A 13,402-nucleotide genomic window follows, 5' to 3' on the forward strand; every position below is an offset into this window, starting at 1 on the left:
TCAGGCAGTCAACCTCATGTTTAGGGGTGTAAGTGTTAACCAGTTAACTGAGCGACTTTCACTTCCTTCCTATGTAAGCATTAGGACAGGAAACAAATCTCTAGAACTTCTGTTAATGAAGTCAAATTATGATGCTTGTTGAATAAATTTCTTTCTGTAATACAGATCCTTTGTGGTGGGGTGTTAACATCCCACCTAATTAGGGTTCAAAGTGATTCTGCATCATTAAAAAGCAATTCACCTGGCAGCTTGCAGTCCAGGTTTTCAACTATTTCTTCACAATTTGAACACTTGATGGTTGTCCCTTTTATTTGAAGTGCTATTTTAAATAAAGGTTCATCTGTATATGCAAGAAAAAAAATTGATTCACCTGTTACTATTGACTTGCAATTGAGATTTTATATATTGCCATCTTTGAAGATGTTTTTTACAAATGTGATAGGTGTGGCACTCAAATTGTGGAGTCAGTCAGTCACTGCGAGTTGCAGCGTCCTGCAAGCTGATGAGTACCATGTATGCTCCGTCGCCAAGTCCTCAACTCTGCCACTGTAGTGCAATCAGCATCAACTGACAACACATGAAGATAAACGAATGTTGACTGGGTTCCAATAAAACTTTACTTATGGATGCTGGAATTTGAATTTCACATAATTTCCCCACATAGTGAAATACTTTTTTTCAGCCATATTAAAAACTGAAAGGCCATTCTTAGCTTGTAGGCTATTCAAAAACAGAAACTGGCCATATTTATACCATGGGGAGTAATTAGCCAACCCTTGTCTTACAGAAATACAGCCCAACATACAAGAACACGGAGCCTGGATGGTTAGAGACAACAGCTGCCAGGTTACAGACAAAGGTCCTGTAAAAAAACAAATAAGAAAACAGGAGAAATGCTAACAACTACTGTAGGCAGTTTACACTACAAAAAAAACACTGTTGAAACTATACAGAGTGTAGATAAACCATTCAGTCTGACGGCACTTTGTTGAGCAGTCTAACCAGCGCCGTTTTCCCAGCGACACTTGCTCATTCCTACCTGTGTCATGCTCTGGCAATTCTTGCAATATTTCAAAGCCTCTACCAGCAGAGACTATGAATCACTAAAGATTCATATGATGTTCAGCATTTTTTAGCAATAAAGTATTTTTAAATTAATGTTTTTTTTTAAAGACAGTGCTATTGTACACTTAAATGATGATGTAACTCTTACATGCACTGGGAAACCAAAAAATTCCCGAGACTCACTGTTGTATTATTCACCTTATTGAGGTGGTCTTGAACCAAACTCACAGTATTTCCAAGGTATGCCTACGCTGCATACCTGAGACTATTCTATCAGACTGTTACCAAGAAGTATTTTTACAAAGTTATTTGACTTTGAATAAACAACAGATTATTTGGGCTTTTAGCCAAAACCAGGTGACTTGCAAGGGAAAGAAAATTATCATCAGACTTGCATTAGCAATGCTTTATGCCGGAAGAAAACAGAATATAATTAAGATGCTCAAAGAGTAAGCTGAGAAGTTTAGATCCAAATACAAGTGACTTTCACATATAAAGCAAATGACAAACTGTATTCAACATACAGGAATGCAGAAAATGAACTTCCTGAGCAATCAACCAAAAAAGAAGCTTCAGCAAAAAAACTCCAGAGCAGTCAGCTTGACTGGGAGTGGGCACTAAGAATATAACCTTGTGGCGTTGAGACTAAGAGCTGAGGGGAAAGTTCTGGCCATGTGCTCAAGTGGTGTTTACACAGTACTATAGATGTAGTGGGCCATGTGCTAAAAGTGTTTGAAACTGTTCAATAAATTGGTGGTGTTATTTTGAGGTTTATGCATGCCATGTGGGATAATGATGGGATATTCTATCAGCCAGTGTGCCCCTGAGAACGTCCTTGCCTTTTCCAGCTGTTACAAGCCATTCTCTTTCCTTGGCCCATGGCCCCTTCTCCATCCTCAGAGAAGATGCAGCAACACTAGGCAGTCTTCACATTGTATTACAATCACTTCTGCCTCAAACTTCTGCATTTCAGAACTTGTATAATTAGGCTCACTCCAATAATCTAGCATACTCCCCTGGCAGTCTTTCCTTCTCTCAAATTAACGGTGCTGCTCAACTGTACACATTAAAGCCAGAGCCAGTTTCAAATCAAGATAGTTTTGCTATTTCAGTCATGCCTTGACACATTTAAAAAACATTTTTGGAAGCGTTTTCAAATGAATCCTTCTAAAGGAGAACCATGCCAAGCCCTCCTCAGAGCTGTAGCAGACCGGAGCTTCATTGGCTGTATCATCTTACTCGATGTTCAGCATGAAGCAGCAAGCCACTTCTCCACTCCTGGTCCCCACCTTGAATATCACCCTGTAGACTCAACTCCCAACTTCTACCTTGGAAAGGAAGCACCTGTCACTTCAGACCCAAATCTACAACTGTTTTCTACTAAAAACATTTGCTTCTTCAGTAAAGGAATGCCATTCATTCCTTTATTCAAAAAATACTGAACTTCAAGGGACTGGAGAGTGTAGCAGTGAGCCAGACTCCACCTTCCTCCCCCCAAAAAAGCTGTCCACATGGAATTTTCCTAGTAGCCAGAAGTTAAAACTATAGAAAAATAAGAGGGAAAGGACTGAAGGACAGGGATGAATGTATCAGCAGGATCTACTGATTTAAGAGGTAAAAGCATAAGCTTTGGGGCCATTTAAGTGAGGAATCTGAAATGCAGTACTTGGGTGCAATTTCAAAAGCAACAGAATGATCTTTGTTTCCAAGGCAAACCATTCGATGTCACAGTAATTGAAGTCTATGCCCCAACCAATAATGCCAAGGCAGCTGAAGTTGAATGGTTCTATGAAGACCTACAACACTTTCTAGAACTAAAAGATATCCTTTTCACTCTAGGGGACTAGAATGCAAAAGTAGGAAGTCAAGAGATAACCTGGAGTAACAGGCAGGTTTGGCCTTGGAGCACAGAATGAGGCAGGGCAAAGGCTAACTCTTGGCAGAGTTCTGCCAGGAGGACGCGTGGTCACAGCAAACACCCTCTTCCAGTAACACAGGAGCTGCCTCTACACATGGACATCACCAGATAGCCAATACTGAAATCAGACTGATTACATTCTTTGCAAAGATGGAGAAGTGCCATAGTCAGAACAAGACCAGGGGCTGACTGACTCAGATCATGAACTCCTTATTGCAAAATTCAGACTTAAACTGAATAAAGTAGGGAACACCACTAGACCATTCAGCTATGACCTAAATCAAATCCCTTACGATTATACAATGCAAGTGACAAATATTTTCAAGGGATTAGATCTGATACAGAGTGCCTGAAGAACTACGGACGGAGGTTCATGACATTGTACAGGAGACGGTGATTAAAACCATCCCCAAGAAAGAGAAGTGCAAAAAGGCAAATGTCTATGAGAAGGCCTTAAGAATAGCTGAGAAGAGAAGCAAAAGGCAAAGGAGACAAGGAAAGATATACCCATCTGACTGAGAGAGTAGCAAGGAGAGATACAGTCTTCCTAAGTGAACAATGCAAAGAAATAGAGGAAAACAATTTAAAACTAGAGATCTCTTCAAGCAAATTAAGAGATACCAAGGGAATATTTCATGCAAAGAGGAGCACAATAAAGGACAGAAATGGTATGGACCTGACAGAAGCAGAAAATATTAACAAAGTGGCAAGAATACACAGAATTACACACAAAAAAATCTTAATGACCCAGATAACCACGATGGTGTGATCACTCACCTAGAGCCAGACATCCTGGAGTGAGAAGTCAAGTGGGCCTTAAGCAGCATCACAAGAAACAAAGCTAGTGGAGGTGATGGAATTCCAGCTGAGCTATTTCAAATCCTCAATGATGATGCTGTTAAAGTGCTGCATTCAAAATGCCAGCAAAATTGGAAAACTCAGCAGTGGCCACAGGACTGGAAAAGGTCAGTTTTCATTCCAATCCCAAAGAAAAGCAATGCCAAAGAATGTTCAAATTACCACACAACTGCACTCGCTAGGAAAGTAATGCTCAAAATTCTCCAAGCCAGGCTTTAACAGTACATGAACTGTGAACTTCCAGATGTTCAAGCTGGATTTAGAAAAGGCAGAGAAACCAGAGATCAAATTGCCAACATCCACTGGATCATCAAAAGAGTGAGAGAGTTCCAGAAAAACACCTATTTCTGCTTTATTGACTGTGCCAAAGCCTTTGGCACAACAACAGTATGGATCAACAAACTGAAAAATTCTTAAAAGAGATGGGAATACCAGACCACCTGACCTGTCTCCTGAGAAACCTGTATGCAGGTCAGGAAGCAAGTTAGAAGTAGACATGGAACAGCAGACTGGTTCCAAATAGGAAAGGAGTACATCAAGGCTGTATATTGTCATCCTGCTTATTTAAGTTCTATGCAGAGTCCATCATGTGAAATGCCAGGATGAATGAAGCACAAGCTGGAATCAACATTCCCAGGAGAATCATCAATACCCTCAGATATGTAGATGACACCACCCTAATGGCAGAAAGCAAAGAGAAACTAAAGAGCCTCTTGATGAAAGTGAAAGAGAAGAGTGAAAATGTTAGCCTAAAACTCAACATTCAAAAAACAAAGATTGTGGCAACTGGTCCCCATCACTTCATGGCAAACAGATGGGGAAACAATGGAAAAAATGACAGACTTTACTTTCTTGGGCTCCAAAATCACTGTAGATGGTGACTGCAGCCACGAAATTAAAAGAGACTTGCTCCTTCCAAGAAAAGCTATGACAAAAAAAAAAAAAAAAAAGCTATGATAAACCTAGACAGCATTATTAAAAAGCAAAGACATTACTTTACCAACAAAAGGTCCATATAGTCAAAGCTACGGTTTTTCCAGTAGTCATGTATGGATTTGAGAGTTGGACCATAAAGAAGGCTAACACCAAAGAACTGATGCTTTTAAATTGGTGATGCAAAAGACTCTTCCAAGAGTCCCTTGGACTGCAAGATCAAACCAGTCAATCCTAAAGGAAATCAATCCTGAATATTCATTAGGACTGATGCTGAAGCTCCAATACTTTGGCCACCTAATGTGAAGAGCCAGTTCATAAGACCCCGATGCTAGTAAAGATTGAAGGCAGGAGAATGGGATGACAGAGGAAATGGTTGGATGGCATCAGACTCAACAGACAGGAGTTTGAGCAAGCTCCAGATGGTGAAAGACAGAGAAGCCTGGTGTACTGCGGTCTGTGGGGTTGCAAGTCGGGCACAACTGAGCAACTGAACACAACCAATTCCTAGCACAGGCTGGTAATGACTTCCTCCAAAGTGACAGAAATGGAGGCAGTAAGAAATGGTTAGATTCCAGATAGTTTCTTCTTTATTAAAAACTTATATCCTTGGCACTAAAAACACAGACCTAACCACTGGACTGCCAAATTTCTTTTGAATGAACTGTCAATCGATGACCAGAGGACTTACTTTGGTCTAAAACAGGATGGGGGGACTTCCCTGGCATTTTAGTGGTTAAGAATCCTCTGTGCAATGCAGGTAACCAGGGTTCGATCCTGGTTGGGGAACTAAGATGCCATGAAGCAGCTAAGTCCATGCACCTCAATCACTGAGCCTATTTGCCGTAACTAAGACCTGATGCAGCCAAGTAAGTATTTTCCTTAGAAAATAAATTGTAAAAAGTAATAGGATGGGTGAAGTTGTTCAGTCATACAATTTTAGACATGTTAAATGCCTATCGACATTAAGCTGGGAGTTGGAGGGACAAACCTGGAGTTCAAAAAAAGTAGAGACTAGAAGTAAAATTCTGAGTCAGTTTATTTAAAACCAAAAAATTGAGTAAGACTATTTTTAGAAAGAATATTGGTAAACATAAAAGGACTGGGGATCTCCAACACTGAAGCCTGAAACAAGCTAGCAAACAGCAGCTAGCAACATGGGAGGGAAAGTCTGAGGGCCAATTCCAGGAGACAGTTAAGAAACATGAGAAAATCAACTGTCAGTCATCCTGTTACAGGAGTAAAAGGAAAGCCAAGGGTGAACCAACCACTGGCTTAGCAGTGACATCTGTTGATTCTGACAGCAACAGCTTCCTTAAGAGTGGTGTGTAAGAAAAAGTGTCAGAGAAAAGCCCAAATGCAACAGATTCAAGCAAGAAAAGTAAAATTACATGCAAGAAATATGGTTAACTTTCAAGCTTTGCTGTAAGTTTGAATAGGGATGTATCTGGAAGGGCAGAGGAATGAAAAAGGTGAGAACTGATGGAGCCAAGAACAGACGGTAGAATCTGAGGCTTGTGTGTCTGCCTCTGCGACCCCATGGACTACAGCACACCAAGCGTCTCTGTCCTTCGCTATCTTCCAGAATTTGCTCAGATCCCACCGAGTCAGTGATGGTATCCATCTCTCAACCGCTGCCACCTCCTTCCTCCTTTTGCCTTCAGCCCTTCCCAGCATGAGGTAGGGTGGAAATAACAGGATTTCTGAGGTTCTTATTCTCAAGAAGCAAGGCCATCAGCTGAACTGAGAATGAAAAACCAGAGGTCTGAGCAGAGAAGGTATAGAACAGAATGGGTGAGTGACTAGAAGGAAATACTGGATAGCAGACAAATGCCCACTTAACAGGAAACCAATAACCAGTTTCTCCACTTGTCTAGCCAACTTCAGCTTGACCATTAAGGTTGTCAGTGGGAGATTTACCTCTAGAGAACAGAAGACAGCATTTATATTTTTAAAAGACAAACCCAGAAAAACCTAAATGGCAATAAGCTCTTTTCTTTCCACTGTGCGGTTTATGACGGTGGTTCACAAAGTATGGCTCCTTGTCACCAGTATCACCTGAAAACTTGCAAACTGCAGACTTCATCCTAGAACTACAACATCAGAAATTCTGGAAGCAAGGCCCCAAAATGTTTTAATAAGACTTTCAGAGATTTGAGAACCACCTTGGCTTCCCTCGTGGCTCAGATGGTAAAGACTCTGCCTCCAATGCAGACCTGAGTTCAATCCCTGGGTTGGGATGATCCCTGAAGGGTATGGTAACCCACTCCAGTATTCTTGCCAAAGAGTCAGATACGACTGAGTGACTTTCACTTTCAAAACTTCAACCATGTAAACAAAGGGTTTCCTTTTATTCACCATCTATAATACTTTAAGACCATTCCTGCTTAAAATAGATCTTACCCTTTCTCGGCTACTTAGTAACTAAAAACATAAAATACACATAAAAGGTAAGAAAACTTCACCACAAATCAGAACATCTTAAACAAGCTGTCAAGATTATTTTAAAAAAAGGATCAGGGAAAAACTACCACAAATAAGATCTTTTATTTGTCACCATTAAGAGTCTGCATTTTAAACCGATTCTTGGACTGGTGGTTCGTATCCATCAGCTCGTTCAACTTTAGCACCTGTCTCGTCCCCAGTAGCTTTTCCAGAACTACTACCTTCACCATGTAGCTCCATGAGTTTTCCCACTGAAAAGAAGGAGAAAATTAAAATTGTTACAGCCTACCATATCTTGAAACAATCAATACTCTATAATACTATACAGGGAAGACAAGAGGAGAAAAAGTAACATCTGGCCTCAAAAAAGAAAAAAAAAAGAAATGAGGAAACTATATTTTTCTACTTTTCTACACAATTTTCTTTCAGAAATCCCGTGACTTCACTTACATTCAAATTTGGGCTTCTTCAGCATTTTTACTTTTCTAACGAAGACATCATGGAGCGGATAAATAGATTGGCAAGCCTTTTCTATGTCTTTTCCAATGCTATCTGGAATCCTGTAAACCAGTAATGATAAGTTAGAATAAACCTACACTTCATTTAATCCACAATTATCCTCATTGTTATTGCCCCTTCATAGGTGATGGTTAAATAATTTGAATTATACAGCTACTTAGTAGCAAAATCAGCATTTGAGCCTTCTGAATCTAAGCCTTATGCCTTTTCCAAACACAGCTCTAAGCAACTACATGGGAACATCAGAAAAATGTTAAGTTTTATCATCAGACATCATATGGGACCGAAACATTTGTCATCATTTATTCCCATACTTAACTGTGAAAGGTTTGTCAACTCAATGTATTTTCTAAGGCAAAGATGAGTCCTGAGCTTCAAGTCTCACTAACTGCCCAAATGAGAAACCATCAAACAACATTTACTGAACACTTAACATGGTTTCATTTCAAAAGATGCAGCTAGACAGTTTCATGGAATTTAAACACAGTTCTGACCGCACCTTGTCTCACATGCTTTTCCTTCTTTGAGGGTTGTGCTGTAAGGGAAACACTTACAATTTATTGACCACCTCTTTCAAGTCGTTTGTCTGCACCTCTCGGGTCATGATCTCCATCATCTTCTTACGGATCTGGCGCACCTGCTGGTGCTGGGCGTAAGAGGTCTTCCGGATCTGATTGTTGCGCTTTTTAGTAAAACCCACACAGAACAGACGAAGCAAGTAACCATCGGTAGTCTTGACATCAACGTGAGCTTCAATCATGGTCTAGTGAAAAAATGACACCGTCAGTTATACCAGACTTAAAGTTATCCATTTTTATCCCTCAAATCCCAATTTAAAAAAAGTGGAAGGTCAAGTATTCATTACACAATATCAAGTATAATATAAATGGGCTAATTCACAGTGTTAATGTCCTTGAAGTGAACTTACCAACAGTCATCTTGAATTCTTACTCTCCTCCAGACCTAATAAACATTGAGTCCTCTCGGCTGTCTTCCTCCCCTCCTCCAGGTAGCTTCTCTAGCCTCATTATCACTATCTGCAAAGAACCCCCCCTTTTACATACATATGCTAGCCTTTAACAATCTGCTCCTCCCCCAGTCAATTTTTTAACTCTGCAAGTAAACAAAAAATGGGTTCTGGGAGACTCTACAATACTGACATTTAATGTAATAACATCAAACACATATACTTTAAAATGTCCTTTATGTTCCAAACCGAAGCCACAATAAGGATTCAATTTCATGGCTAAAACAATCTTAAAAAATCCATACTCTTAACACTACCTAAATTTGAAAAGATTTGCCCTCTTTGCATTTTCTAAATTTTATGCCTTACTTAAAAAAAATGAATATAATGCAATCATAGTGAAAAATCTCAAAAATACCTCCAGAAATACAACTATAAAACCTTAGGGGAATGTCAGAAATGTAACAGTATAATCATTATATCATTTGGGACCGAAACATTTTGTCATCATTCATTCCCACACACAAAACATTCCCAAATGGTATCTGAACCAATGACGTTATTTCCTGTAGTTAAAACTAACTTGTAGCAAATGCTCTGTTAACAAGTTCTGTACAAAGCATGCTTACATGGATCTTTTATTTCATCCTGATTCCATGAGCTAATGTTCTTACCTACATTTAAAAAAAAACCAAGGCTTAGCAAGCGGCAAGTTACTTTTTATACCAATTAAAGTCCATCTAGTCAAAGCTATGGTTTTCCAGTAGTCATGTATGGATGTGAGAGTTGGGCCACAAAGAAGGCTGAACACCAAAGAATTGATGCTTTTAAACTGTGGTGTAGGAGAAGACTCTTGAGAGTCCTTTGGACTGCAAGGAGAGCCAACCAGTCCATCCTAAATTAGCAAATCAATCCTGGATATTCATTGGAAGGACTGATGCTGAAGCAGAAACTCCAATACTTTGGCCACCTTATGTGAAGAACTGACTCATTGGAAAAGAAGGTGACAGCAGAGGATGAGATAGTTTTGGCATCAATGACTCGATGGACATGAGTCTGAGCAAGCTCCAGGAGTTGGTGATGGGCAGGGAAAGTGCTGCAGTCCATGGGGTCGCAAAGAGTTGGACAGGACTAAGAGACTGGATTGGACTAAACTTACTTTTCAGAGACTATAACTGGGAAAAGGTAACCAAATTTCAATCTCACTCCAGAGGCTCTGTCTCTCCTATTGTATAGTACAACAGACAAAACTAGCCCAGTCTCCCCCCATGATAAAATTCACAAGATTTTGAAGTTCAAAGGTATTCTGAGAGCAGGCAAAGCCAAAACTGCAAACCTGTGCTAATTCATGCAGCAAAAAAAACTTTGATGATAATCCAATATTAAATCCTGAACTCAGTTTAAGGGCTTCCTGGGTGGCTTATTGGTAAAGAATGCACCTGCAATGCAGGAGACACAGGTTGGATCTCTGGATGGGAAGATCCCCTGGAGAAAGAAATGGCTACCCATTTCACTATTCTTGCCTGGGAAACCCCACAGACAGGAGCTTTTCCAGCTCAGTCCACGGGTCACAGAGTGTGGGGACAAGTGAGCAACGGACAACCACGGCTGCCGCTCACGCTCAAGTCCACACCCAACGGCAGCGAGAAGACATCAGACTGAAACAATCTACCCCGCAACAGGACAACACGCTCCGTCCTGACAGTAAGTCACAACAGCTTTGACCATGCCCACTGCAGCACCAGGCATTTTCTCCTCACCTGCCATTTTTTGACCATGGAGCACATTTTGTCACGGGTAAGATCCATACCATGAAAATTAGTCAGGCAGTTTTTGCCCTGAACATCCTCAGTAATTAGCTTGAATTTTCTAAATGCTACTTCATCATTCTGCAAATCAGCAAGACTCACTTCAAAAACACGACCCTTGAGGCCATCAGACGCGATTTCTATAAAACAAGAATCAATTGTTATCATTAGGAACAACATAAGCAAAGTCAAGCCAGCTAAGTTAATGTTCAAGCATTAAGAAAATTATAAAGACCTTAACGTTTGTTAACTAGATCCATATGGTCACCAATGACTACTGACAGTGCTTATTAGAAGCTCAAAACTAACCATGCCCATTTTACTGGTAATTCTTAAAAGTACCATCTTGCTCCCACAAGCGCCATAGGACAAACAGTCCCCAATGGGGCCAAAGTCGCAATCAAAAGCTGACATTTCCTTAAATATCCCACCACAGAACGAACAGTAGACCAAGATACACGCATGTCTCAATGGAAGAAAAACAATGAAGAATAAGATACTCACTGGTTCCTTGAGTTCTCGTGACCAATGTTTTCCCAATATTCCTTATATTGAACATAGCTGGTGCTTTCACATCATACCAATCTTTTTTAGAAAATGGGTCAACCCTAGATTTAAAAACATGCTTAAGTTTTAAAATCAGGTAATTGTTTTGAACTTTCCTCATTCTAATTACTTTAAAAGGCTAACTAAATTCTTCTCAGCGAGGTTAGAGGCGCACACGTAAATCTAGCTCTTCACTCCGGTCAATTAATAATGCCACGAACATAAACCCTCTCCCCACACCATCGGTCCTCCCACCATACCAACACTGCCTCCGGACAAGCAATGTCGCTTCACTTTTACTATTTCGTGAAGACACACACTGGTAACCCGCACGCTTTAGGACCTCTTGCTAGCTTCCAACCGGCCCAAGCAGCGGAGAGGCGCAGGGTCCTGAGTGAACCGCAAAAGTGCCTTTCACATCTCCAGATCTTAGAAAGGTATTATCCGTGGAATTTACGAAGCCCATGATTCCACAGCTCCTGTCCGACTCGCGACAGAAACCTGACTCAAAAGGGGCGCGCGTTAGGCCCAGAAGGCCAGAGAAAAACAGTCGGCCCGCCTCAAAGCAGCACCGGCCGCCGCCGGGCCGCGGTTCAGTTTACCAACCCCGCACCGCCAGCGTAATCCAACTAGAATCCTCGCCATCCGGCTTACTCTGCGGCTCAGAAACCGCTCGCCGACTCCGGCAGGAGTCCCTCAAAGCGGAGGCCGCGATAGTTGCCACTTACACTTTCTTCTTGGCTCCCTTTTTGCCTCCTTTCGTAAGGCGCTTGTTCTTGCCGACCGCCATGGTGCAGCTCAGAGAGCCAAAAGGGCCGAAGTGCAATTCGCGCGAGAACTTAGGCGTGCGGGGCGGGACGCGCTGTCTACGTGACCTTCGACATTACGCTCTTCCGGCCTCAAGAATATCGCGACAACAGAGAGAGGCAAGCGTCCGACTGTGCCTGTGACAGCGCCCTCATGTGTGGGGAGGCTGTGCAGAATGCCGCGGCCGCTACTTGAGAGGCCAAGCTCCGGAAGTGCTGGCGCTGGTAATCTGAGGTGCGGACTCCTGGTAAAGATGGTTTCCGAGGCTCTGAAGTCCGGAAGTAGGTTTCCTTGGAAGCGGACGCTCACTCAGCGTCAATCGAAGCTGAACTCACCGTATCATTTCAAGCCTGTTTCTTCTCAAACCCCAAACCTGTGGGATTCGGGATTAGACAGCAGGTCCTAGGTTTCTATGCTAGTTTCAGTAATAATATTTAGCCTTGTGACTTGTCTGTACTTCCTTGTATTTGAGTTGGAGGCAGTAGTGTGATCTACCTCGTAGGATTAAGATTAAATATGTGTAACATTGAAGATACTGGTTAAATTTTGCTTGTTATTGAAAGCTGCTGGTTAGTGGAATACGTTCGCCTTGTGAGCATCCATCAAGCTGTACACTAGTGTACTTTTCTATAAATTTCTTATACATTGATAAAAAGGTGTTTTGGGAGCGATGGGTTTTTTTTTTTGGGGGGGGGGGGGGTGTTTGTTCCAGTGGCGTGAGTTCTCATTGTTTGCCTGAGAGTATGAGGGACTATGGTTGCAGCGTTTCCAGATACTTTGATATTTTCGGGAAAAGTTTCAGTTGCAGGGGATAAGGAAATTCCTCCTGGCTGGATATGGTCTGCTAGCCTCAAATGTGTAATCAGTCTCTGAAAAGCTGGCCCAGGTAGGCTTGGTACTCAGCCAGTGGTATGTTGAGTTCCCCTCTGGCAAGAATCTCTGCTACCAAGTGAGAAACCTGGCTGGAGTCACATCACTCCCACTAGCCTTCAAGTCCTTTAATCTCTTCCAGTCCTTCAAGCCTACATCCCTTACCTCCTGTGACCCTTACTTTCTAAAACAGTCTTCCTAAATCTCCAATCCTAGCCTGCTTAGTTCACAACAGTATGAATATACTTAATGCTACTGAACTGTACACTTAAATATGGTTAAAATGATAACTTTTATATTGTGTTTTTATCACAATTATTTTTTAAAAAGTCCTTGTGGGTGTGTTAAGTCGATTCAGTCGTGTCCGACTCTTTGCAACCCTATAGACTGTAGCCCACCAGGCTCCTCTGTCCATAGGATTCCTCAGGCAAGAATAATGGAGTGGGTTGCTATGCCCTCCTCCAGGGGCTCTTCAAGATCCAGGGATCAAACCCACATCTCTTAAGTCTCCTGCATTGGCAGGCAGGTTCTTTACTGTTAGGGCAAAAAAAGTCCTTAGCTTAGCCTACAAAACCTCTTTTATCTTGACTTACCTCTGTTTTCATTCTCACACTACCTTAGTCTTTAGTGGATACCCCAGCTCTGGACATTTAGAGCGATTTAAAA

The 13,402-nt window shown here is 41.5% G+C and overlaps 1 protein-coding gene and 2 non-coding genes across 3 annotated transcripts; all 3 read right to left on the reverse strand.

Annotated features, from left to right (window-relative positions):
* Window positions 1–7,106: 7,106 nt before the first annotated feature.
* On the reverse strand, window positions 7,107–11,896 carry RPS3A (ribosomal protein S3A). Its single transcript, XM_070474767.1, has 6 exons — window positions 11,788–11,896; window positions 11,018–11,121; window positions 10,466–10,653; window positions 8,293–8,501; window positions 7,670–7,779; window positions 7,107–7,470 (listed from the first exon to the last, which is right to left on the reverse strand). The coding sequence occupies exons 1-6, from the start codon at window positions 11,847–11,849 to the stop codon at window positions 7,349–7,351; spliced, it is 795 nt and encodes a 264-aa protein (XP_070330868.1). The 5' UTR covers window positions 11,850–11,896; the 3' UTR covers window positions 7,107–7,348.
* On the reverse strand, window positions 7,977–8,045 carry LOC139037895 (small nucleolar RNA SNORD73). Its single transcript, XR_011490844.1, has one exon. It is a non-coding gene; the product is annotated as a small nucleolar RNA SNORD73 (small nucleolar RNA).
* Window positions 9,155–9,221, reverse strand: LOC139037894 (small nucleolar RNA SNORD73). The gene has a single exon (XR_011490843.1). It is a non-coding gene; the product is annotated as a small nucleolar RNA SNORD73 (small nucleolar RNA).
* Window positions 11,897–13,402: the final 1,506 nt, after the last annotated feature.

The sequence above is a fragment of the Odocoileus virginianus genome, chromosome 12 (genome assembly GCF_023699985.2).
Source record: "Odocoileus virginianus isolate 20LAN1187 ecotype Illinois chromosome 12, Ovbor_1.2, whole genome shotgun sequence".
NCBI lineage: Eukaryota > Metazoa > Chordata > Mammalia > Artiodactyla > Cervidae > Odocoileus > Odocoileus virginianus.

Coding starts and splice junctions, on each gene's coding strand:
- RPS3A (XM_070474767.1), bottom strand. CDS start 11,849: ATGGCGGTCGGCAAGAACAAGCGCCTTACGAAAGGAGGCAAAAAGGGA. Junction 10,654..11,017: donor CACGAGAACTCAAGGAACCA/GTGAGTATCTTA, acceptor CTTGTTTTATAG/AAATCGCGTCTGATGGCCTC. Junction 7,780..8,292: donor AAAGAGGTGGTCAATAAATT/GTAAGTGTTTCC, acceptor ACTGGTTTACAG/GATTCCAGATAGCATTGGAA.